The sequence below is a fragment of the Loxodonta africana genome, chromosome 8 (assembly GCF_030014295.1).
Source record: "Loxodonta africana isolate mLoxAfr1 chromosome 8, mLoxAfr1.hap2, whole genome shotgun sequence".
NCBI classification, from domain to species: Eukaryota; Metazoa; Chordata; class Mammalia; order Proboscidea; family Elephantidae; genus Loxodonta; species Loxodonta africana.
This window is the reverse complement of record NC_087349.1, coordinates 64,858,535-64,886,169: the sequence shown is the minus strand read 5'-3', so window position 1 is coordinate 64,886,169 and position 27,635 is coordinate 64,858,535. Positions and strand designations below refer to the sequence as shown.

Sequence of the window (27,635 nt, the reverse complement as noted above, 5' to 3'; positions counted from 1 at the left end):
GATAGCTCAGAAATAATTTTTTTAGACACATAAAAATGTTCCTCTTCTTCCCTTCTTCTTCTCCTTCTACTATTTCAGTGTCATGAATTCCTTTCAGTTCTGCCAAAAATCCTACTGTAATTACAAATAATTATAAAATTATGTTTCTAATTGGAAACTATTCTGTACTGTTGGCACATGTGGAACACTGCACTTTGTGACTACTGAAACAGAGGGACTCCAGAGTTCATGTTTTACAAATACAGAGATGGCCAGGAAGCTGGCTAGAAGCCTGGCTGCTGGTTCAAAAGCTGACAGCAGCTGTGGTAAAGCAGTGTGCTGAGGACAGCTACCACCCACTAGCCCCCGGGTTTATCCCTGCTTTTGCTAAGTGAAAACTCACCAACAAAATCAAGATTTACTTGATTTTCAACTGGAATTTATACAATGAGAGGATAAACTCTGGCTACTATGACTGAAACTCAGACATTCTCCCTGTTGCTATATGTCTGTGGTTATCTTTTTTAGGGAGGAGCCTCCAAGGTCAGAGGTAGTGACTTCCTTTGATGGCTGGGACCAAAAGGAGGGCACTGTCACTTCAAAAGTGTCCGAGTTTCTCTCCCATTGTGTATTTGTGTCTCTCTCTCGCCCATGAATGGAAGAATGTGCTTTTATTTCTGAATATATTTGATAGTTTTCTATTCTTAATCTTAAGGCACAATGTAGATCATTTTACTTCTCATTCCAAAACCAAACAAAGTTAAATTGCTTTTGACCTGCATATGGTCTCTGATTTACCTTTATTTTTCCTGAGGTGGCTGTTTTCAATATAAAAAGTTTCCTATCCTTTCTTCATTATACAGCATAAAGAAAACACAGACTAATAAAAATGAGTAATTTGGGAATTTTCTCTCCTCATCTCCCACTCCCTGTCGCTTGTAATCCCAAGAAGAAGGTACAACTTCCTCATCAAGGATAAATGCCCAAAAACAGAAAAAGAAGAAAAAGAAACATAGAGAAGACAAACTATAAAATAGATAAGTGGTCCTCTAATACTTTTACTTTCTTTTTTCCTTAGCATTTTGTCTGTTTCTTCCTTAATCTATCATAGAGATGATTCTAAAATTTCACAAAGAAACTTAAAGGTCATTAGATGCATAACTAACTGGAGGTAGCATGGTGTGCTGGGAAGAGATTTAGACGGAAGGCAGAAGCCCCAGCGTGACATTAATTGCCTGCTGCTTAACCCTGAGCACATCAATTAAATTCTATGAAGGTGAAGTTCCTCACAATAAAGGTACTGTTATCTGCCCTCCTAATCTTATTGTAAGGATCAAATGAAGAAATAAATGTAGAAGTGCTTTGTAAATTGCAAATAATAATAATAACAAAAAATAATACCAAATTGCTACCTTAATTATTATTTTTGAATACGTTCTATGTGCTGGGTACCATGTTAAGTACTTTACATAAAAACTCATTTAATCCTCACAATTACTTTATGAGGTAGGTACTATTATTACCTCCATCTCATAGAGAAGAAAATGGAGGCACTGAGGGTTAAATAACTTGTCCAACATTAAAAAGATGGCAAGAGGAAGAGTTATGATTCAAACCTAACAGTCTGACTCCAGGGCCTTATCCTTTGTCTTCCTATACAAACCTAAATTTAAAATTTATGTAATCTCAGGATAAAATTAGAAAAACTTGACAACATGTTATAGAAAGCTCACTTCTAGGGAAGTCTTTATTGAACAGTAAGCATAGTCTTAAACCAAAAACCAAACCCGTTGTTGTTGAGTCGATTCTGACTCATCCAAAAGCCAAACCCATTGCCATTGAGTTGATTCCAACTCCTAGCGACCCAGTAAGGACAGAGGAGAACTGCCCCAAATGGTTTCCAAAGAGCAGCAAGTGGATTCCAACTGCTGACCTGGTTAGCAGCCAGACTTTTAACCACTATGCCACCAGGGCTCCTTCAGACTCACAGTGACCCTAAAATCAATTAAACAGGCAAGGGCAGCCAGGACGGTGGCCATTCTTACATGCGTATGGAAAAGACAATCTTGAAAGACAACAAAGTAACTCAAACCATTAGGCCACCAGGGCTCCAAAAAGGGTGTCTGCCTTCCCATCAGGGAAAACCTTATGTGTGTCTAAAGTCTCACACAGAATTTTTATACTCTACTTAAAGATTTATGGAAACTGTTAATATGACCATAATTCTGCAATCAAGGACCAGTTGGTATGTCCAAGGCCTGATATGTGCTGTAACTGGAGATGGAAAAATATAGTCTGATTGTGCAGTTTTTCTTATATGTCAACTCTAGGTATTTCACTTCTGCTCAAAGATACCGAGCAGTGATTTCAGTTAACTATGGAAGGGGGTCAGAAAGTTCAGGTACAGAGATAATCTATGTTCCTAATCACTCTCCCGTACCTGCTACCTGGAGAAAACCTACTGGCTTCTTTTTCCTTTTCTTTCCATTTCTTCCCCTTGTTGGAATTCCTTCTCAAAGGCACCCTATAATGACAGCACACAGTCAGAAAGGGGAAGTTGAGATTTTCTTCTTTAATTTCCCTTTTACAGAAGGCTAGTTTTTAATATCATGACATGCTTACCCCAGATCCACAAACTTCTGCTTAATTTTTCCTCCTTGTATCACCAGTGAACTGGATGCCTTTAGTGATTTGGAACCTTTGGCATCATCTAGGACATACACATATATGGAAAAGATAAGTTATTATTATTATTATTTCTTTCAAGGCCCAATTATTTCCTGCTCTGAACTTTTTGCCGATACCATGCGTTTTCAGTAACGGAGGGCATGCTGGGTCATTGAGTGTATTTGAATTTTTGGTAGGAAATACAGTTTTTATTTTATGCCTTATCCCACAAATCTAAACTTTAGAATCCAAAGATACATATGTGTATCCTCTGACACCCCAAATTCTAGCCCCAGAGACCAGAGGTACATACGTATACCAAATAAAATTTTTCAAAATTTGTTTTTCCTACCAAAAATTTAATGATTCAGTACCACCTCATACAATACCCTGTAAAAACAGTAATTTGTGGTACATGCCCATTTTTTCCATTTCAAACTGTTATATAGGGCCCTGACTGCTGGCAGCACATACTGTCAGTGGTACAATAGCTCCCCAATGAACCCCAGAGGCTGGAAAAGTAGGTGTCAGCTACATATACCACAGGCCACGGAAGGGTTAAGGCTATGAATCAAAAGTCAGTGCATATCTGAATCTAAGGGATTTGCCTAAATTTCTAACTATAAAAGAGAAAATAAAAAGAATGTCTTTTTATAAGATGCAGGAAACAGCTACATTGGGGAGTATTCAGTTAAGCTAGCAGAAGTCTTGTTGGGCCTAATGTTCACCACAAAGAATTTTCACTTCAAACATACTAGAATGAGAAAGATAAGCAAGAATAAACACTATCAAATCATCCTTTGCATTCAAAGCAGAGATCAAAGGACTTTCCTTCTGTTCCTTCTTTAGCTACAACCCTTTGCTTCAAATGCCTGGGCTTGTCCTCCATGCCTTTGGTTAGTGCCTTCTAACACTTGTCTTTGGTTAATGCCTTCTGACATTTCCCTCATAACTTCAAAGCCCAGTACTGAACGTCACCACTGAGAGTCTGGGACATTTTGAGGGAAAGTGAGAAGAGAAGTGTTCCTTTTGGTCTCTGTTTTTAATAGGCTGTGGCCAGTCCTGGGACAGGGAAGGGCATAACATGGGGGAGACTCCTAAGCAGGAAATCAGCCATAAAACATTTGTATCTTGTGAAAGGTTCCTCTCAGAAGTTGGGTTTGAGCACAACTTGGCGGCCTCCCATGATGCAGAAGATGCCAAAATCTCATTGTGTGGAGCTGACTGATCTTTGCCTCTTTGAGTTATGCTGGCATTCTAAAGGGTAGCAGCTGCTGGGGGATGGGGACACTCGAAAGGACGCTAAAAAAACAATCAGAGGACAGGCTTTGGGGACCCAGTTTAACATCATACAGAGGAACTAGATTACTATAGTGGCACTTGCTCTAACTCCTAAGGCTATTCTTGGACTATTCAGATACTGTTTAGTTTTCTACTTCAGCATATCCGATTACCTGAGATGATTAACAAACTTAGTGTTTTAAATTTAATGTATATTTGCGTATGAAACTACCCTTCCCTAATTGTCTGTTGATGTCTGTCTGTCTGCCTTATCTTTTTAAGACTGTTAAAAATTTCAGGAACTTTCTGGAATGGAATGCAGAGAGAGTAAGAGTCCTGCTCAAAAAGGTATTCAATTAACCTTGCAGGTCAATTTTGCTTATGCTTTGTGTTTTCTTCAGGAGAAATTTCTAAACACACATACATCCTTAAAAAACATGAAGTGGTCACAGAGTTGAACCACAGTTAAGAGTCTAGGTTTAAATCTCTAAAGCAATACACCCACCCCAAAACCGGGCACTGACAAATGCTTCAAGGGTCTTTAGCAATGAGCTTTTCATATTTTCAGTTATGGTAATGATACTCAGATTACAATAATCAATTCTTTGACATGTACATAATGAAATCCAAGAGTCAGAAATATATCCATGTCAAAATTCACTTCTAGTCTCAGATATTTATTATGGATATTTACATCATGACTCTTTAGGTAACTGAATTAAATAGCCATAGATATGGCACATAAACACACACACACAAATCACAGACATGGTACAAATGCCTTCTAAGGTGATTCTGCCAAAGGACATTTAAGAAAAAAAGCAAGGCTTCAATTTTCTTAAAAGGGGCTGAAAACAAAAGTGCTGAATTCTTCCAGATCAATTCTAAAGCAACTCTGAACGGCTAGGACCGCACACAGTGAAAAGGGAGATCGCCTAATTATTTTCTGAATTACAGACAGCTGAGGATTTTTTTTTTTTAAACAAGTGGTAAGAACACCAGATGAGACAATGTACATGGAAGCATTCTGTAACCACTTATTTGGACATCTCGGGACTAAAAACCTGACTTTGTCAATAACAGAGCCCGCTGCTAGGCAACCTCCCATCATTTTCTCACACATTTACCAAATTGTGTTCCATGGAACACTTGAATGAATGCTTCCAAAAGGCTGAAGAGGCAAGATTAATAATTCACTTCCCAATTTTCAACCAATCCAATACATCATTAATGTATACGAGAACTTCTATTCTGCATTAAAACCAACATTGGCTTGGTATGATCTCAGCAAAAGAGAAAGAAACGTGACATGCTTTTATTATTTGTTTTGTTAGCTTTATGTAAGTTTCCATTAGGCTTTTTGGAATCTCTCCAATACCACCTCATGAGCAATTAGAAGTCTAGGCCCCCAGGTTGGGTGCTTCAGTTTTAAGCCTTTTCATTTTCAATGGTTATAAATGATCTTCTGATAGCTAAATCTTTCTTTTCTTGGTCTTCTTAAACTCTCTACAGTAAGACTCTTGACTACCTCCTCTTCATTGAAAACAAACAAAACATTGCCGTCGAGTCAATTCCAACTCACAGTGATCCCATAGGACAGAGCAGAATTGCCCCACAGAGTTTACAAGGAGTGGCTGGTGGATTTTGAATTGCCAACCTTTTGGTTAGCAGCCAAGCTCTTAACCATTGTGCCACCAGGACTCCTAAATCTACCTCCCAGCCCTGGTGTTTCTCCTGAGCCCACCACCTCCCTTTCCCTTTTTCTGAGTTAATCATCTTTCCTCATAATGTTTCTGATGTCCTATTTTCAGATAATGACAAGACATTCTTGCTGAAGCTAGAAACTCTATCAGTTTTGGCTCTCATTTTCTTCCACCTAGATCTAGTCAACGTACTTTTCAAAGGCTCTTGTATCATTCTTTCCTGTCATTGTCTATTACGGCTCCTTAGAGGTTATCACCCACAAAGAGACCATTGTTATTGTTTCCTGACTCATCTTCATCATAGCTAATGTCTTTTCCTTTTTATTCCTCTGTACAAACATTTCGTGGTTTCCTCATATTATAAGAAGGTATCTAAGATATTTAAATTCTAGAAGTATAGACTTAACCTACCAATTCCATTCTACATGCAATCGCTCTACATAAACAAACCGCTTCAGCCAGGCTGGGACAGCCCCGTTCCTTTAAATCCATCTTATGTATGCCTGTCTGGGTTAATGCCATCTCCTTGCCTGATACACCTTCCTTAACTATCCTTTTTTGTTTGTTTCGTAGTCCTTCATAAACAGAAACATTGGTTACCCTAATTCTACTTCCTTTGTCAAGTTTCATTTATCAACCTCAGCTGCATGTAATCTCTCCCTCATTTGAGCAGTGGTATAATTTACTACATACTTATAGTATATAAAAAAAAAAACTAGTTTTTTTTTTATAGTAATATGCTAATAATGAATATAACATATTAAAAAGAAATGAATCCTGTACAGTTTTCAAAATGCCAGGTTATACTTATCAGGATATTTATTCAACAAATATTTCTGAAGGCATGCTCTGTGTCAGTTTGCTCATCACACATAAAGTCAAAGTAATAATCTCTGGTAATCTTGAGTAGAAACTGATAGTGCTTAATTTACTTAAACATGTCTGAACAGGGCCCCACTGCTATGTGAGTCTAGAGACCAAAATTTTAGTGTTAGGCTTCTCAGAGAATAGGCATGAGGAAAATATTTTCATGCCTTCTACAGCTATCAACCTTTTTTTTTTAAAACAAATATTTAGAAATTATGATCTTTTACTTCTAATTTTAACAGAAATGCAGTTAGATGTTTATTTTTTACCCCATAATAATGGGATCTTTCTATCTCAGTTTCCTCTGAAGTCCCTCAAGTATGAAAACAAAGTGATGGTTTGTGAATGTGGTATTGAGGCAACTTAGAAACCACCCAATTCCAATTAGAGTAACCAGAATATAGGCCTCAGGATTGTAATCAAATACATCTATAATTTAATTACCTCTGTAGTAATTTAATAGACCAAAAGTAATGGCATCTTACTAAAAAAAAAAAAAAAATTCTAGATAAATGACAACTGATGACTAAGACATTTGCAGAGTTTATTCAGCAATGATGAGTGGAAGGAAACATACTTCTAGAGCAGGGGTTGACACACTTTTTCTGTGAAGGGCCACACAGTAAATATTTTAGGCTTGTAAGCCATATGGTCTCTGTTACAATTACTCAGCTCTGTCATTGTAGCATGAAAGTAGACAATACATAACTGAATGAACATGGCTATGCCCCAGTAAGACTCTATTTACAAAAACAGTTAGGGGCCAAATTTGGCTTGACGATTCCTGTTCTAGAAAACATGCATTGATTATTTGAAGAGACATACTTATTAATTCATCCACAAAATTTATTGAACATCTATTATATACTCTTTGTGGGTCTTCAGTGGGGACCAGGAATGTGAAGATGAATAACATGAATGAGAAAACCTTGACTCCCACTAGACAATGAACTCACTTAGCATATACAAGATAATAGAGGCAGAAGCAATAGGCTGAAAAATTCTGTGGGATCATAGAAAAGAGAATACTTTATTCTGCCTGGGAATGGAGTGTGTATGGCCAAGGCTTCACTAAATGGGGTACAATTTAAGCTGGGTTTGAGAAGGTTCAGGATTTTCCTAGAGTGGGGTGGTGAGTACGGATATCAGAACCTGTGAGTATCACTAAACCCCAAGCCATATCCTTTACTGACAAGCCAATGAGTCAAAAGAACCCCACATTTAAATAAACACACAGAGGGAAATCAGGTTAACCCTACCTAACCTCTGCAGATGATGCAACCTTGCTTGCTAAAAATGAAGAGGACTGATGAAGATCAAAGACTACTAATTGGATCAATAAGCCACATCATAATAAACAAAGAAAATATTGAAGTTGTCAAGGATTTCATTTTATTTGGATCCATGATCAATGCCCATGAAAGCAGCAGCCGAGACATCAAACGACTTATTGCCCTGGGCAAATCTGGGACAAAAGACCTCTTTAAAGTGTTAAAAAAACAAAGATGTCACCTTCAGAACTAAGGTATGCCTGACCAAAGCCATGGAATTTTTAGCTGCCTCTTATGCTTGTGAAAGCTGGACAACAGATAATGAAGACTGAAGAAGAATTGATACATTTGAATTATGAAGTTGGCAAAGAATCTTGAATGATTAACATGGACTGCTAGAATAATGAACAAAACTGTCATGAAAAAAGTACAGCCAAGAGCGCCCCTGGTGGCAAGGATGGTGAGACTTCATCTCTCCTATTTTGGGCATGTTATCAGAAGGGACTAGTCCCTGGAGAAGGAAGGACACCATGCTTGATAAGGTGGAGGGGCAGCAAAAAAGAGGAAGACACCTCAACAAGATAGATTGACAGAGTGGCTGCAACAATGGGCTCAAACATAGGAACAATTGTGAGGATGGCACAGGACTGGGCAGTATTTCGTTCTGTTGTTCGCAGGGGTGCTATGAGTCGGAACTGATTCAAAGGCATCTAACAACAACCACCACCTCTAGAGTAATGTCTTAACAAAGGAACCATGGGATTTTCCTAAAGTCTGAAGGCTACTGAGGTCTATTTCTTGGGAAAAGGGTAGGGAAAGTCCTTGAGGGGCATGAGGGACATGGGAGAGCTGTAGCAATGGTGGTTCTGCAGTTAAACCAGACAATTCCACAGTAAGTCAGTCTAATGAAAATGTTCCACATACACATCCAGTTTAACCTTATTCTAATTTCATACTCACTGAGGAACTTTCTGGTTTACAAATCTACAAACCAGGAGAGAGAGAACTGAACAAATGAATGATGTTGGTTATGTTATCTGTATTTCCCAAAGTGGATCAGGAAATTAATATTCTGTCTCTCTGGTTGACATCTTTCCAGGCGCAACAGCATTTCAGAGTAGAAGGTAAGAAAGTATAGGGCCTTCCAGCAGTTGTTGATGGTTTTGGTCATGGGGTGTCAGGGAGGCAATGTCTGTCACCAAACAAACAAAAAACAACAACAAAGAAAGAGAGATAGAGAAACAGTCACAGATACAGAGACTTGAGTCTGTAAACTCTTTGAGAACAGTGATGGAATCTTGTTTATCACTGAATATCCAGCCTTTAGCACAATCATGACACAGAGTAGGTGTTCAATAATTATTTGTTGAATGAATACATGAATGAATTTCAATATCAAATGAACACGGAAAGCACAGAAAACTCTTCAAGGCTGGGAACTTTTATCAAAGGAAGAAAAGAACCTGAGGCTTCAGTACAGTTTTCATCTAGTCACAATTAGGACCTGATAATGGTCATCATACTAGTAACTATTTATAAAGTTAGTACTACAAACGCTCAATTACCTGCTTCTGGCATGTTATTCAGAAGGATGATCAACTCAAGAAAATTGAAAATGAAAACGCCTAAGTACTTGATCTTTGGAGAAGAAATCATCTATTCCCTATCTTGCTCCTGCCTACTATTCCTACTATACTATGAGGATGGAATTCTCATATTTTACTGCTATATTACCTGTAAAGAACTGCAAAGCACATTTTATACCCACGTACTACTACTCCAATATGAGAGGAAACATCCGCTGACTCCAAAGAATCATAATTAAATTAGAAGCAACAGGCACAGGGAAATGAATCTGGACAAGAGTTACCTGCTTTTAGAAATCTTTGGGTCAGATTTCATGTGGAGCAACCCATTTCCTGACTGCAGTGTAATTTTTTTCAGCTAGTCAGTCATGTCTGATAAACATAAACAGTGGGCTGCAAAGTATTAACCACCATATATGTTTCTGTTGGAAACCCTGGTGGCATAGTGGTTAAGTGCTACGGCTGCTAACCAAGAGGTTGTGAGTTCGAATCCGCCAGACATTCCTTGGAAACTCTATGGGGCGATTCTACTCTGTTCCGTAGGGTTGCTATGAGTCGGACTGGGTTACTGGGTATGTTTGTGTTGTTTTGCCTTCTTACGGACCAGAGTCTATAAATATTTTTTTTGAAGAGATGACAGAGGGCTTCCCACAAAAGTCCTGTTAAAACCCACCATTTATATTTCATGAGAATTTTTGAAACTTTTAATTCTTTTTAAAGTAGGCCAAAATCACAGTGCAGATCCTTTGCCAATTTGACAACCACTTTTGATTAATTAGCAGGTCTGACATTTATTCTCTTGCCTCCACTGATATCTTGTATTCCCCAAGTACTTAATTTTCACCTTAAAACCGCTTCTAGAAGTACTGTGCTCAAGACTAGTCTGTGGAAAATAATTTTAGCAGTCAACAGGCACAGGAAAGGAGGCCAAGTGGAAACTATCAGGACAAATCTATGATGTTTACTAAGAGTTACAAAATAGTTCAAGCATCTACAGTCAACTGTACTTCTATGTTCACAATGCAACTGTCAATCGGTTAGAATTCTCGATCTGGTAGAGATGAGTATGGATTTTCAAAAACGTAGGGATGGGCATTCACACCTACCATGCATGAGTGTGTCCTATATCACGGATGGCACTGGTTGTTGGAATTCTTTAAAAGTTTTGGCAATCTGGTGAGTATCTAATTTAAATGATCATTTCTCTGATTATTAATGAGGGTGATTATCTTTTCTTATATGAATTGATTCTTATTTCCTTTGCCTATTTTTTACTTTTATTTTTAATTATACTCTTGGAGTTATTTGTAAATTAGAGATAAAGCCACAATGAAGTTTGTGTATGGGGTCCTTTCACATTTTTACTGACTACTAAAATCAAGAGTATTTATAAAATAGGCGTAGAGTATAAAGGAAAAAAAGTGACACAAAAACCCATTTGCCAGTGCCCTGCTGCAGTTCATACCTATAAGTGTGTCCCAGCTTGTTCTCATTCCCCCAACTAATTTACTTTATGATTCCCATATTTAACTTCAAAATTTTACATCGGTATCTCTAAGCAATCTGTTATTTTGTTTGTGTCTTGTCTTTACATAAATAGAATCATATATATTTTTTTGCAATTTGCTTTTTCCTCTCCATGTCATATTCCGGAGATTCACCATTATGTTTCAGCATAGCGTATTCACTTACATATGGCACATATTCGTTATACGAATATACTACAATCCATTTATCCATTCCACTGGTGAAGATACTTGAGTTGTTTCCAGGTTTTGCTATTGCACAACAGAGCTGCTAGGAACTCCTGTACATGATCCTTGGCAGACATGTGCAGGATGTCTCTTGGATACATAAACAAGAGAAGGCTTGTTGGGTCACAGGGTACACACATCTTCAATTTTGTTAGGTAATGATTTCCAAAGTGCTTGTGCCAATTTACACTTCTGCCAGCAGATTACTAGATTTCTGGTTGTTTCACATATTCACCAGTACTTGGTAAGGTCAGACTTTAATTTTTTTTTTTTTGCAGTCTGATAGGTGTAAAATAGTACCCCATCTGGTTTAATTTCACACTTCCCTGATTACTAACAGGGTCGAACACCTTCTCATAAACGTTTTGACCGTCTGGATTTCCTGTTTTGTGAAAGTGCCTGTTCAAGGCATTATATACTTTTCTCTTGTGTTATCTTTTCTTAGTGATTTATTGGAGTTATTTACACAATCTAGATATTCATCGTTTGTCAGTTTCATTTGCAGTAAATATTTGGGTTTCTTCATTGTGTCTTTTGAGAAATGGAAGCTCCTCATTTTAATATAATTTGACTTTATCAATTATCAATCTTTTCCTTTATGGTTTATGCTTTTTGAGCCTTGTTTCAGAAATCTTTTCCTACCCTGAGTCAAAAAATATTCTCCTATGTAATCTTCCAAAAGTTTTATAGCTCTGTCTCTTACAGTTAAATCTTACTTTGAGTTGATGTTTCTGAATAGTGTGAGGTGGAGGGGGGACATCTACTAACATTTTTTTAAAAATATGGATACTCATTTTTCCCAGAATAATTTATTAAAAACATTATTCTTTCTTCACTGATCTACCTATCCAACTATCATAAGTTAAGTTTCCCCACATGTATGGATCTGTTTCCGAGCTCTCTATTCCATTGCGGTAAATCTCTAAATCATTTTTGAGAGAAAAAGATGTTTCTTTTTGCCACTCAATTAAAAAAAAAAAAAAAAATGAAAGGATTTTATGGTAAACTTCCATATATCCACTCTCTAGATTCTACACAGTAATCCCTCTTCCCATCCATTAATCCATCCATTTTGAAATGTATTTCAAATGAAGTTGCTGACATGTCACCTTTATGTACATCAAGCTACTGATTATATGTATTTCATTTATATCTGGCCACTTTATCTTCTAAAAAAAAAACAACTCATTGCCGTCGAGTTGATTCCGACTCATAGTGACACTATAGGTCAGGGTAGAAACTTCCTAGGGTTTCTAAGGAGCGCCCGGTGGATTCGAACTGCTGACCTTCTGATTAGCAGCTGAACTCTTAACCACTATGCCACCAGGGTTTCCATTTTCTAGATAAACAATCATATAATCCTCAAATAAAAATACTCTGTCTCTTCTGTCCCAAAATTTAGACTGATTATTTAATTATCTTTCCACAAATAGAAAATTCTCAAAATCATTGTTAAAAATAGTGATGATAGTGGGGCTTCATGTCTTATTCTGATGTTTGTGGAACTGGCTTTAGTATTCGTCATTTAATATGACGTTTTAGGTTGGTCTCTGGTAAATAATTTATCATTTTTACTTAATTTCCTTCTAATCCTATTTTTAGTTAACAAGGTTTTACTGTAAGGATCTGAGGAATTATACCAAATGCCTTTTTAACTTCTATTAATATAATATCATACTTGACCTTTTCTTTTTTGATATGATAATATTGCTATATTTTCTAATGTGGTGCCTTATTTTATCACATTTTTACAATCAACCCAACCTGCTTATGGAATATACTCCTGCTTATGGAGGATTCAATTTACTAACATCCTATTTAAAATAAAAGCAATTTAAGATAAATCACTATGCATTAGATTTTTTCTTTTGCACAATCTTAGTTTATAAGACTATAACTGCATAAAATAAATGAGAAACATTCTACCTGAGGTAATTTACATAAAATACCCACTGCCATCAAGCTGATTCTGAACTCATGGCAACCTCATGTGTTTCAGAGTAGAACCGCATTTCACAGGGTTTTCCATGGCCGTAAACATCTGTATCTCCTTTCTTATTCTAATGCTACATTTTTTTGTTTTCTCTATTTTTTTCTTATCTCATCCTTCAAGGGGCTACTTTTTACCTGGAATAATTTACATACTTTTACTGTGGTTTTTAGGGGTGGGGGGAGAGGACAAAGAGAAGGTTTTTAATTTCAATAAAAATTCATTAATCTCAGTTTATGTCTTTATTATTTTCTCTCTTTTTTTAGTTGTTTTTCTATTATTTTAATACTTATTTTCAGCATTTCATTTTTAATAATAAAAACACTTAAATTTATAAATTAAAATTTTTTAATTTATAAAGTTTCCTTCGAGTACAAGATACTTTGACTAATTCATCTTTTGGAAATTTAGTCTATAGAAATAAAAATGCTATATATAAGACCATAAGCAAAGGGATGTTTGCTATATCATTTTCCATAGTGGTAAGCAAACAAACAAACAAAAAAGTATACAGCCTACATACTCACCAATACCGTTATGGTTGCCTCAGTTATATGACAGGCTCACTACGGAATATTATCTTGTTATTTAAATCTGTGTATCTTGCTCTGGAGGAATGTTCATAAAATATTGACATGGGTATGACAAGGTTGAAGAGTAATGTGATTAGTAGGACTCCAGTTTTAAAAAATATATATGTAAAATCAAATCACATGCACACTAAAGAGTATTTTTGCTTTTGTATATATGTATGTTTTTATGTGCAATATGTTTGTGAAAGTCAGTATAACCAAATCTACTTGGTTATCTTAAAGGAACAGATTTAATATGCTAGGAGGAAAACAAACCTACTGCTTATATATCTCCTCATCATTGTCCTATAGGGTTGCTATGAGTTGGAATTGACTCGACGGCACTGGGTACTGGGTTAAAATGAATTCATTATTTCTATAAATTAAAATATACAATTAAAAGGACACAGGTCTATTGACAACACTATGAAACTTCTGGTGTTAATTTGAGGAACTTATTTTTATATATATAACCTTTATCATAACTTTTTTTTAATCAGGATTTTTTTTTGCAATATAATCATTATATTGAATTTTTTTTTTTTTTAAACAAAAATCAATGGGTTACAGCCTACACTATTTTGATCTTCATATTCTTTTCTTCTTCTTCTTCTGTATGGCTATGTTAGTGTTCACTGAAACTCTGAGTTGTTAGTCTATGAAATCTCTGGACGGGCCACTGAAAAATTCCCTTCAACAGTAAACTTGTGGAGACCTGAAGAGATAAAAATACTAACCAGATAGGAAAAAAATTACAAAAAAAAGGGAGGAGGGAGTTCTCTTATTCCATAACATAAAAGGAAAGCAATGCTAAGCATTAGTTGTGAGAAGACAAGGGACTTATGATTAAGTCCGTTTTTATGCTGCACAAACCAGGATGTTAGTGAAGTTAGTCAAAGCAAAAGCAAAACAACAAAATAATCAACAATACCTTTTCCTTGTAATATTTTCTTGGTGGTGGCTTGATGGTGGCAAGGAGATTCTTCCATATTATGATCAGATTTTGAAGGAGAGAAGAGTGAGGTGTCTTCCCAAATAGAGGAGAAAGGCCCTCTTTCTGGGTGCTGCTGTCTTTCTTGAAATTCAGGTGTGTGGTCGGACGAGGAGGATGCTCTGCCAGCCACTGGGGCCAGGAGCAGAGCACCAGAATCTGATTCTGGAGAAGAAGATCTCAAACCCTTGGGCAGAAGTGATTTGGTAATATGCATGTGGTTATAGAAACTGTTTGAAGGCTGTGGGTATAAGAGATTATAAAGGAGGTTATGCTACTGAGTATTAGTATCATTGATAATACTCACTTTGAAATAACACCAATCTTTTGTTACTGAATGCCCCTGAAAACCAATTTTTGTTTGTTGGTTTACAAATGAGAAAGCACAGTTCACAACAATTGACCATATTACCATCGTAGCTAACACAGATACCTAAGACATATAGAAGTGATTTTCTATACATTATTTCCCACTAGGTAAAACCAACAGCTGAATATCAAAAGCACCATCATGAAATATGACAATATGGATAATGCTCTTAGTTAGTTCATCAAATGAGTAGAGAAAATCATTTCAATTACAACAACAAATCAAGTTGAGTAATAATTCAAGAGACAAAGAAACGAAGTATTCCAGTTATTTCCAACTAGGTAGGGCACAAACCTGGTTGCAGAAAAATCATCGTTATCAATACGCTGTAAGAACAATAATACAGCACAACACTGCAAGTCAGAAAACCGTCAAGGGTGCTCACCTTTCGCTCTAGACTGTCCTCCCCATCTGTGGAACTGACGCTGTCATAGAGTCTTGTCCTGGAGGGCCTCTGACGTTTGTTCTTCACAGAGAGCTGGGCCCGAGTTTTCAGTGCCTTTGAATCTAGGCGCTCTGTCTCTGGGACGGCTTCATTCAAGTCTAAGAAAAGAATTTTGCAAAATAATTAGTGAGAGAAACCTTTGGAGAGGATTGACAGAGAGACCACACACACTGATAATAAAATCTGAAGGTTATTAGTAACACCAGGCAAGAAACAGCTGACAACCATGACAGCCAGTCTGATATGCCACAGGTGACAAAGGAAGCAGTAAGATTTTGGATAAAATGTACGAAGCCAAAAGGGAGAAACCAACACTAAAGATAACCAAAGCCAACAACAAAAATCTAACATCCAAAGGTAGAAGAGCATAAAATGGTCCTACAACGTAAGTACAAAAAGCACTGACTTGAGTTTGCTTATTTATGTGTATGCATGTTTGAGTGTTTGATGAACAAAGATATAAGGGGAAGATATATCCAAGTTGGGAGATTTTAGAAGCCAAGGACAAAAACCTATAGAAGTCAGTTTGCAAGGTCAGATGTAGGCAATGTTAACGTGACCGTCAGCATAAACACAACTCCATTTGAATTACTTTTTTTCTAAAGCAAAATTCAATAAGCCATAAAGGCTGTACCATTTCGGGCTCAGATTTTTTTTTTTTTTACCTAAAACAGAGTTTCTGAAAATCTAGCTTGTTTGAACCCTCTAGCAACACCATTGGAGAACTAACCTCAACAGCAAATTTAAGGCAGCTGAGGAGATAAAAACAAAGAAGGTCAGATTACCAAAACAAACAAACGATCACAAGGCCTTGTAATTTCGCAGTGTCAGGGATGGGGTGGAAACCCTGGTTGCGTAGTGCTTAAGTGCTATGACTGCTAACCAAAAGGTCGGCAGTCTGAATCCACCATGTGCTCCTTGGAAGCTTGATGCGGCAGTACTGCTCTGTCCTATAGGGTCGCTACGAGTTGGAACTGACTAGACAGCAATGGGGTGTTTTTTTTTAAGGATGCGGTAGGCTAAGCATGTCCTTTACTTTCGTTAACTTCTAAGTTCATATTCAAAGTTATTTCTATGTGCTTCTGTCTGTCTCATTTGTTTTCCTGGATACCTTCTCTTCCCACCTAAAACTATCCTGATTTTCCACAGGAAAACGTTTAAGTCTTTAAATGAAAAGTCTCAAAGAGAAAAGAGTAAAGTGAAGCACAAAGAAGATGAAATCAGTAAAGGCTAAAGGGAGAAAGCCCAATGTAAATCCTATTTTATCTCTCAAGGGGGCAGCCATTAGATGAAGTCATCATGTTCAAGTAATTAAGTGCACCTCAATTTAAATTATTGGAAATTAAGCAAATAACTAAATTGCAGAATTTTTAAAATATTTTATTGTGTTTTTGGTGAAGGTTTACATAGCCAAGTTAGGTTTCCATTTGACAATTCTACACAAATTGTTCAGTGACATTAGTTATGTTTTTCACAATGTATCAAAATTCTCTTTAACTGTGTTCTGGTTGTTCCATTTCCAGTACTCTAGTTCCCCTGCCGCTTTATCTTCTCACCTTTGCTTTAGAGTAAATGTTGACCTTTTGCTCTTATACAGATATTTTCTTAGTAGAGCACTGTTCATATGTGCAATATCCTTTATTTTATGTGCCATTCTGTTACTTCACTAAAAGGTGATTTCAGGGGATAGTTTCAGTTCAAGGCTTAAACAGTGTCTCAGGGTAATAGTCTCAGGGAGTACTCTGGTCTCAACTGGTCTAGTTAGTCTGGCTTTTTTAAGAATTTGAGTCTTGTTCTACATTCTTCTCCCATTCTATCTGCAACATCTATTGTGACCCCAGTCAGAATGGTCAGAGGTGGTAGCTGGGCATCATCTAGTTCTTCTGGTCTCAGGGTAGATGAGGCCCTGGTTCCTGTAGGCTATCAGCCTCGTAGATTTGTTTTTTTTCTCTGAGATTTTAGTTACTTTTTATTCTTTGCTCCAGACAAGTTGAGATCAATAGTTGTATCTTGGCTGCCACAGGCTTTTAAGACCTCAGACGCTACTCACTTCACTAGAATACAGAACATGAACTTTATGAATTATGCCAATTGGCTGAGTTGTCCCATGACGCTATAGTTCTAAGGATTCGAACTTAAAAAAAACAATCTCAGAAGGTATTTGATTGTATCTGAGGAATATCTGTAGTTGTGTCTTCAACGAATATATGTGCCTGAACACACATATCTGTATTTACACATATATACTTCTATCTGTCCTCACATATGCATACATCTGTACCTATTCATATAACTATATGCCTACACTCATCCATAGGTGATCACACACTCCTTTTTTGGTCTTTCTTGGAGTTGTTGCCATCTTAAAAAAAAAAAGAAAATTTTTTTTTTTTTTAGGTATGTCAAATTCTTTAGTACAGGCATCTTTTCCTCTTAAGCGCTTCTCAGTGACATCATTTACTTTGGTTATTCTGTGCTCACTACCCCCACATTCGGTGCCACTTTTTCCATTACCAAAAATAACAAGTATCAATGATCTAAAAAGCATGCTTCCCCTCCCCTCTCCCCAACTTCTCTCTGGTAACAACCAATGAACATTGGTCTCTTTATAAATATCTATTCTCATCTTCATATAAAAAAGGGATCATTTAATATTTGTCCTTATGTGCTTGACTTATTTCATTTAGCATTATGCCCTTCAGTTTCATCCATGTTAAAATGTGTTTTGCAGGCTCATTATTGTTCTTTATGGTTGCACAGTTTTCCGTTGTATGTATGTACCACATTTTGCTTATCCATTCATCTGTATGGGCACTTCAGTTGTTTCCATTTTTTGCTATTGTGAATAAAGCTGCAATGAACATAGATGTGGGTATATCTATTCCTGTCACTGCTTTTAGGTCTGTAGAAGCCCTGGTGGCGAAGTGGTTAAGAGCTCAGGCTGCTACCCAAAAGGTCAGGTCTGCAGTTCCGATCTGCCAGCCACTCCTTAGAAACCCTACAAGGCAGTTCTACTCTGGCATATAGGGTCTCCATGAGTTGGACTTAACTCGACGGCACACAACAACAACAGGGTAAATACCTAAGAGTGGGATTGCTGGATCATAGGGTAGTTTTATTTCTAGTTTTTTGAGAAAGAGCCATACCATTTTCCATAGTGGTTGCACCATTTTAGAGCTCCACCAGCAACGGAAAAGGGTTCCAAACTCCCCACATTCTCATCATCTGTTATGTTTTTTTTTTTTTTTTAAATTAGCACTATTTTAGCTGGGATGAGATGGTATCTCCTTACAGTTTTGATTTGCATCTAATTGTTAATGGGAAACCCTGGTGGCGTAGTGGTTAAGTGCTATGGCTGCTAACCAAAAGGTCAGCTGTTCAAATCCACCAGGTGCTCCTTGGAAACTCTATGGGGCAGGTCTACTCTGTCCTCTAGGGTCGCTATGACTCAGAATTGACTTGATGGCAATGGGTCTGTTTTTTTTTTTTTTGGTTAATGGTTAATGATTACGCACATCCTTTCATGTCTTTGATGGCTCCTTGGACATCCTCTTTGGCAAAGGTTCTGTTCATGTCCTTTGCCCATTTTATAACTGGGTTGTTTGTCTTTTTGTTGTTCAGTTGCTAAAGTTTTCTATAAATTTTAGAGATTATCATAGTTTTATGCAAATAATGCAGACCTTCTACATTTGTTTGCCAAGTGCCCCCACCCCCTGCAAGGTATTTTTTTAAGCACGACTATGCCATTTTTTTTTTTTTTAAAAAAAACATTTTATTGTGGTTTAGGTAAAAGTTTACATAGCAAATTAATTTTCTAATCAATGGTTTTTACACAGATTGTTTTGTGACACTGGTTGCCAATTCCCATATGTCAGCACTCTCCTCATTTCCTTCCTGGGTTCCCTGTTTCCATTAGTATGGCTTCCCTGTCTCTCCCTGTCGTCTCGTTTTTGGTTTTGGGCAACTGTTGTCCTCGTCTCGTATAGTCGATTATTCTAAGGAGCACATTCTTCACAGATAGTTTACTTTACAGCCCCGTCTACTAGCTGGCTGAAAGGTGGCCTCCGGGGGTGTCTATAGTCTCAAGTTAGAAAGTTGTCTTAGGGCAACAAAATCAGGGGTTCCTCCAGGCTCTTTCAGACAAGAAAGTCTGGTCTTTTTTTTTTTTATTTGAATTTTGTTCTGTATTTTTTTTTTTTTACACATTTTATCCAGGACCTTCTATTGTGATCCTAGTCAGAGTGATCAGTAGTGATAGCTAGGCACCACCTAGTCCTTCTGGTCTTAGGTTAGAGAAGGCTGTGGTTCATGTGGGCCATTAGCTCTTTGGATTAATTACTTGCTTGAGTCTTTGGTTTTCTTTGTTCTCCTTTGTTCCAGGCAGGAAGAGACCAATAGTTGCTTCTTAGGTGGTTGCTTGCAAGCTTTTAAAACTTCGGACGCTACTCACCAGGCTAGGATGTAGAACATTATCTTTATGAACTGTTTTGCCAGTTTACCTAGTCGTCCCCCGAGACTATGGTCCTTAGCCTGCATGTCCAGTAGTTCAGTCCTATTGTCTAAATAGTTTCTATAACTGCACCCTATATGCTCTATTATATATATGAGTATACCTGCAGCATTTACAAATATGTTTGTAGAAATATCTACACATACCTGTATATGTACACGAGTATACTACCATACAACGCTCATACCTACTTAGCATACATATCAGCCTATGCATCTACTCCCAAATTACTGGTTGTTATTACTGTTGTCACAGGACTGTGCATGTTACAAAGTTGCTCTTTATTCTTGTGTACCTTTCAGTGTCTTCCTTTGCCTTGGTTATGTTGTACTGACTTCCCCCATATTGTGTAACGCCTTGCCTTTCACCAGAATTAACACTTGTTTACTATCTAGTTAGTGATTCTCCTTCCCTGCCTGGTAACCATCAAAGAATGTCCCTTTCTGTGTGTGAAACTATTCTTGATTTTTTATAATAGTGGTCTCATACAATATTTATCCTTTTGTGATTGACTTATTTCACTCAGCATGTCCTCAGATTCATCCATGTTGTGAGCTGTTTTGTGGATTCATCATTATTCTTTATCATCATGTAGTATTCCATTGTGTGTATGTACCATACTTTGTTTATCCATTCATCCACTGATGAGCATTCAGGTTGTTTCCGTCCTTTTGCTATTGTGAACAGTGCTGCAATGAAGATGGGTGTGCATATGTCTATTCACGTTATAGCTCTTATTCCTCTTGGATATACACCTGGGAGTGGGGTTGCTGGAACATATAATAATTCCATTTCCAGCTTTTTAAGGAAGTGCCATGAGGTTTCCCATAGTGGTTGTACCAATTTAAATTTAAATCAGCAGTGTATAAGAGTTCCAATCTCCCCAATGATCAACGCCATTATTGTCTAGGCGAGGTGCTATCTCATTACAGTCTTGATTCTTTTATATTTTTACTGGCTACTAAAATCAAGAGTATTTATAAAACAGGTGTGGAGTACAAAGAGAAAAAACAGTAACACAAACATCCATTTGCCATCCTCTCGTATCTATGTTCGTATCTATGAACGTGTCCCAGCTTGTTCTCATTCCTCCAAGTAATTTACTTTACCATTCCCATTCTTAACTTCAAAATTCTTAACTTCAAAAAATTCAATCTGGGAGAGGTGGGGCCAAGATGGCGGACTAGGTGGACGCTACCACAGATCCCTCTTGCAACAAAGACTCGGAAAAACAAGTGAATCGATCACATATATAACAATCTACACATAACAGGAAATCATGGAAATCAATAGATAAATGATCACAATAATCAAAAAGAGGGACTAAATATAGGAGGCATTGAACTGCCCGATGGAGACTGATACAAGGCGATATAGAACGATACAAGTTAGGTTTTTACTTAGAAAAATAGGGGTAAATAATAAGGTAACCACAAAAAGGAATATCAATTCCATAACTCAAGAAAAACGTAACGACTCAACAAACATAAAGTTAAACATTATGAAAATGAGGATCTCACGATCTACTAAGAAAAACGTCTCAGCACAAAAAAGTATGTGGAAAAACGAAAAGGCCAACAACACACATGAAAAGGCATCAAAATGACAGCACTAAAAACTTATTTATCTATAATTACGCTGAATGTAAATGGACTAAATGCACCAATAAAGAGACAGAGAGTCACGGACTGGATAAAGAAACACGATCCATCTATATGCTGCCTACAAGAGACACACCTTAGACTTAGAGACACAAACAAACTAAAACTCAAAGGATGGAAAAAAATATATCAAGCAAATAATAAGCAAAAAAGAAGAGTAGCAATATTAATTTCTGACAAAATAGACTTTAGACTTAAATCCGCCACAAAGGATAAAGAAGGACACTATATAATGATAAAAGGGACAATTAAACAGGAAGATATAACCATATTAAATATTTACGCACCCAATGACAGGGCTGCAAGATACGTAAATCAAATTTTAACAGAACTGAAAAGCGAGATAGACACCTCCACATTTATAGTAGGGGACTTCAACACACCACTTTCGGAGAAGGACAGGACATCCAGTAAGAAGCTCAATAGAGACACGGAAGACCGACTTACAACAATCAACCAACTTGACCTCATAGACTTATATACAACTCTCCACCCAACTGCTGCAAAATATACTTTTTTTTCTAGTGCACATGGAACATTCTCTAGAATAGACCACATATTAGGTCACAAAACAAATCTTGGTAGAATCCAAAACATCGAAATATTACAAAGCATCTTCTCAGACCACAAGGCAATGAAGATAGAAATCAATAACAGAAAAACTAGGGAAAAGAAATCAAATACTTGGAAACTGAACAATACCCTCCTGAAAAAAGACGGGGTTATAGAAGACATCAAGGAAGGAATAAGGAAATTCTTAGAAAGCAACGAGAATGAAAATACTTCCTATCAAAACCTCTGGGACACAGCAAAAGCAGTGCTCAGAGGCCAATTTATATCGATAAATGCACACATATAAAAAGAAGAAAGAGACAAAATCAGAGAACTGTCCCGACAACTTGAACAAATAGAAAGTGAGCAACAAAAGAACCCATCAGGCACCAGAAGAAAACAAATAATAAAAATTAGAGCTGAACTAAATGAATTAGAGAACAGAAAAACAATTGAAAGAATTAACAAAGCCAAAAGCTGGTTCTTTGAAAAAATTAACAAAATTGATAAACCATTGGCTAGACTGACTAAAGAAAAACAGGAAAGGAAACAAATAACCCGAATAAGAAACGAGAAGGACTACATCACAACAGAGCCAAATGAAATTAAAAGAATCATTTCAGATTACTACGTAAAATTGTACTCTAACAAATTTGAAAACCTAGAAGAAATGGATAAATTCTTAGAAAAATACTACCTACCTAAACTAACACACTCAGAAGTAGAACAACTAAATAGACCCATAACAAAAAAAGAGATTGAAACGGTAATCAAAAAACTTCCAATAAAAAAAAGTCCTGGCCCAGACGGCTTCACTGCAGAGTTCTACCAAACCTTCAGAGAAGACTTAACACCACTACTACTGAAGGTATTGCAAAGCGTAGAACAAGACGGAATACTACCCAACTCATTCTATGAAGCTACCATCTCCCTGATACCAAAATCAGGAAGAGACATTACAAAAAAAGAAAATTATAGACCTATATCCCTCATGAACATAGATGCAAAAATCCTCAACAAAATTCTAGCCAATAGAATCCAACAACACATCAAAAAAATAATACACCCTGATCAAGTGGGATTTATACCAGGTATGCAAGGCTGGTTTAATATCAGAAAAACCATTAATGTAATCCATCACATAAATAAAACAAAAGATAAAAACCACATGATCTTATCAATAGATGCAGAAAAGGCATTTGACAAAGTTCAACACCCATTTATGATAAAAACTCTTACCAAAATAGGAATTGAAGGAAAATTCCTCAACATAATAAAGGGCATCTATGCAAAGCCAGCAGCCAATATCACTCTAAATGGAGAGAACCTGAAAGCATTTCCCCTGGGAACGGGAACCAGACAAGGATGCCCTTTATCACCACTCTTATTCAACATCGTACTTGAAGTCCTAGCCAGGGCAATTAGGCTAGACAAAGAAATAAAGGGTATCCAGATTGGCAAGGAGGAAGTAAAGCTATCACTATTTGCAGATGACATGATCGTATACATGGAAAATCCTAAGGAATCCTCCAGAAAACTACTGAAACTAATAGAAGAGTTTGGAAGAGTCTCAGGTTATAAAATAAACATACAAAAATCACTTGGATTCCTCTACATCAACAAAAAGAACACCGAAGAGGAAATAACCAAATCAATACCATTCACAGTAGCCCCCAAGAAGATAAAATACTTATAAATCTTACCAAGGATGTAAAAGACCTATACAAAGAAAACTACAAAACTCTGCTACAAGAAATTCAAAAGGACATACTTAAGTGGAAGAACATACCCTGCTCATGGATAGGAAGACTTAACATAGTAAAAATGTCTATTCTACCAAAAGCCTCTATACATATAATGCACTTCCAATCCAAATACCAATGTCATATTTTAAGGGGATAGAGAAACAAATCACTAATTTCATATGGAAGGGAAAGAATCCCTGGATAAGCAAAGCATTACTGAAAAAGAAGAAGAAAGTGGGAGGCCTCACTCTACCTGATTTCAGAACCTATTATACAGCTACAGTAGTCAAAACAGCCTGGTACTGGTACAACAACAGGCACATAGACCAATGGAACAGAATTGAGAACCCAGATATAAATCCATCCATGTATGAGCAGCTGATATTTGACAAAGGACCAGTGTCAGTCAATTGGGGAAATGATAGTCTTTTTAACAAATGGTGCTGGCATAACTGGATATCCATTTGCAAAAGAATGAAACAGGACCCATACCTCACACCACGCACAAAAACTAACTCCAAGTGGATCAAAGACCTAAATATAAAGACTAAAACAATAAAGATCATGGAAGAAAAAATAGGGACAACCCTAGGAGCCCTAATACAGGGCATAAACAGAATACAAAACATTACCAAAAATGATGAAGAGAAACCAGATAACTGGGAGCTCCTAAAAATCAAACACCTATGCTCATCTAAAGACTTCACCAAAAGAGTAAAAAGACCACCTACAGACTGGGAAAGAATATTCAGCTATGACATCTCAGACCAGCGCCTGATCTCTAAAATCTACATGATTCTGTCAAAACTCAACCACAAAAAGACAAACAACCCAATCAAGAAGTGGGCAAAGGATATGAACACACATTTCACTAAGGAAGATACTCAGGCAGCCAACAGATACATGAGAAAATGCTCCCGATCATTAGCCATTAGAGAAATGCAAATTAAAACTATGATGAGATTCCATCTCACACCAACTAGACTGGCACTAATCCAAAAAACACAAAACAATAAATGTTGGAGAGGCTGCGGAGAGATTGGAACTCTCATACACTGCTGGTGGGATTGTAAAATGGTACAACCACTTTGGAAATCCATCTGGCGTTATCTTAAACAGTTAGAAATAGAACTACCATACAACCCAGAAATCCCACTCCTCGGAATATACCCTAGAGATACAAGAGCCTTCACACAAACAGACATATGCACACCCATGTTTATTGCAGCTCTGTTTACAATAGCAAAAAGCTGGAAGCAACCAAGATGCCCGTCAATGGATGAATGGGTAAATAAATTGTGGTATATTCACACAATGGAATACTACGCATCGATAAAGAACAGTGACGAATCTCTGAAACACTTCATAACATGGAGGAATCTGGAAGGCATTATGCTGAGCGAAATGAGTCGGAGGCAAAAGGACAAATATTGTATAAGACCACTATTATAAGATCTTGAGAAATAGAAAAAACGGAGAACACCACATACTTTTGTGGTTACAAAGGGGGGAGGGAGGGAGGGAGGGAGAGGGCTTTTTATTGATCAATCAGTAGATAAGAACTGTTTTGGGTGAAGGGAAAGACAACACACAATACAAGGAAGATCAGCCTAATTGGACTGGACTAAAAGCAAAGAGGTTTCCGGGATAAAATGAAAGCTTCAAAGGTCAGCGGAGCAGGGGCTGGGGTCTGGGGAACATGGTTTGAGGAGACTTCTAAGTCAATGGGCAAAATAATTCTATTATGAAAACATTCTGCATCCCACTTTGAATTGTGGCGCCTGGGGTCCTAAATGCCAACAAGCGGCCATCTAAGATACATCAATTGGTCTCAACCCACCTGGAGCAAAGGCAAAGGAAGAACACCAAGGCCACACGACAACTAAGAACCCAAGAGACAGAAAGGGCCACATGAACCAGAGACCTACATTATCCTGAGACCAGAAGAACTAGTTGGTGCCCAGCCACAATCGATGTCTGCCCTGTCAGGGAGCACAACAGACAACTCCTGAGGGAGCAGGAGACCAATGGGATACAGACCCCAAATTCTCATAAAAAGACCATACCTAATGATATGAATATGACTAGAGGAATCCCAGAGACAATGCTCCCCAGAACTTCTGATGGCACAGGACAGGAACCATCCCTGAAGACAACTCATCAGGCATGAAAAGGACTGGTCAGCGGGGGGGAGAGAGATGCTGATGAAGAGTGAGCCAATTAAATTAGGTGGACACTGGAGAGTGTGTTGGCAACTCTGGACTGGAGGGGGGATGGGAAGATAGAGAGAGAGGGAAGATGGCAAAATTGGCACAAAACGAGAGACTGAAAGGGCTGACTCAATGGGGGGAGAGCAAGTGGGAGTAGGGAGTATGATGTATGTAAACCTACATGTGACAGACTGATTGGAATGGTAAATGTTCACTTGAAGCTTAATAAAAATTAATTAAAAAAAAAAAAAAAACCTAAAAAAAAAAAAAATTCAATCTGTTATTTTGTTTGTGTCTTTTCTTTACATAAATAATAGCTAATGATTGTGAGCATCTCTTCATGTGTTTGTTAGCTGCCTGAATGTTTTCTTTGATAAAGTGTTTTTCATGTCCTTTGCCCATTTTTTTTATTGGATTGTTTGTCTTTTTGCCGTTGAGGTGTTGAAGTTTTCTATGTATTTTGGAGACAAGACCCTTGTTAGTTATGTTATAGCCAAAGTTTTTTTTCCCTGTCTGTAGGTTCTCTTTCTACTCTTTTGGTGAAGTCTTTTGATGAGTGTTAAGTGTCTAATTTTCAGGAGATCCCAGTTATTTAGTTTATCTTCTGGTGTTTGCAGAAGTTTAGTTATGTTTGGTATACTATTCATGCTGTTTATCAGGTCTTCTAGTGTTGTCCCTGGAGCCCTTGTGGCACAGTGGTTAAAGGGCTTGACTGCTAATCAAGAAGTCAGCAATTCAAATCCACCAGCAGCAACTTGGAAACCCTAGATGGCAGTTTTACTCTGTCTTATAGGGTCACTATGAGTCAGAATCGACTTGACATCAACGGGTTTAACGTTGTACCTATTTTTTCTTCCATTTTGTTACAGAATGCTTACAAAAATACCTTGTGGGAGGAGGGTGCAGTTAGCAAACAAACTTAGAAGGCGTGAGTTATTTGCGGAAAAATATGGTAGGCCATTATAGGATATGATGTTTCTGATGATTTCTTCCCAGTCTGTAGGTTGTTTTTTTAACTCTTTTGATGAAGTCTGAAGAATCTGATCCATTTCGAGTTTGTTTTTGTGTATGGTTTGAAGTATGAGTCCTGTTTCATTTTTCTGCAAGTGGATATCCAGTTACGGCACCACCATTTATTAAAAAGACTGTTTCTGCCCCATTGAATGGACTTTGGCCCCTTGTCAAAAATCAGTTGTTCATATGTGGCTGGATTTATTTCAGAGTTCTCAATTCTTTTCCACTGATCTATGTATCTATCATTGAACCAATACCAGGCTGTTTTGATTACAATGGTTGTACAGTATCTTTTGATATTGGGGAGTTTGGGGCCTCCTGTTTTGTTCTTCTTCAATATTGCTTTGGCTATTTGTGGTTTCTTTCTCTTCCATATGAAGGTGGTCATTAGTTTTTCCATTTCAGTAAAGAATGTTGTTGGGATTTGCATCAGGATTGCATTGTATCTGTAGATCACTTTAGGGAGA

At 37.3% G+C, this 27,635-nt stretch overlaps 1 protein-coding gene across 4 annotated transcripts in view; it reads right to left on the bottom strand.

Annotated features, from left to right (window-relative positions):
• Positions 1–27,635, bottom strand: part of PPP1R9A (protein phosphatase 1 regulatory subunit 9A) — a 357,217-nt gene that overhangs the window by 12,961 nt on the left and 316,621 nt on the right. For 2 of the 4 annotated variants that reach the window (XM_064289993.1, XM_064289994.1), the window contains exon 11: positions 15,417–15,574. In XM_064289993.1, coding sequence (XP_064146063.1) covers positions 15,417–15,574 — 158 coding nt within the window. Of the gene's footprint in view, positions 1–2,419; positions 2,504–2,601; positions 2,690–14,601; positions 14,903–15,416; positions 15,575–27,635 lie in introns of all 4 variants that reach the window. The other 2 variants (XM_064289992.1, XM_023544405.2) reach the window with 2 other exon arrangements.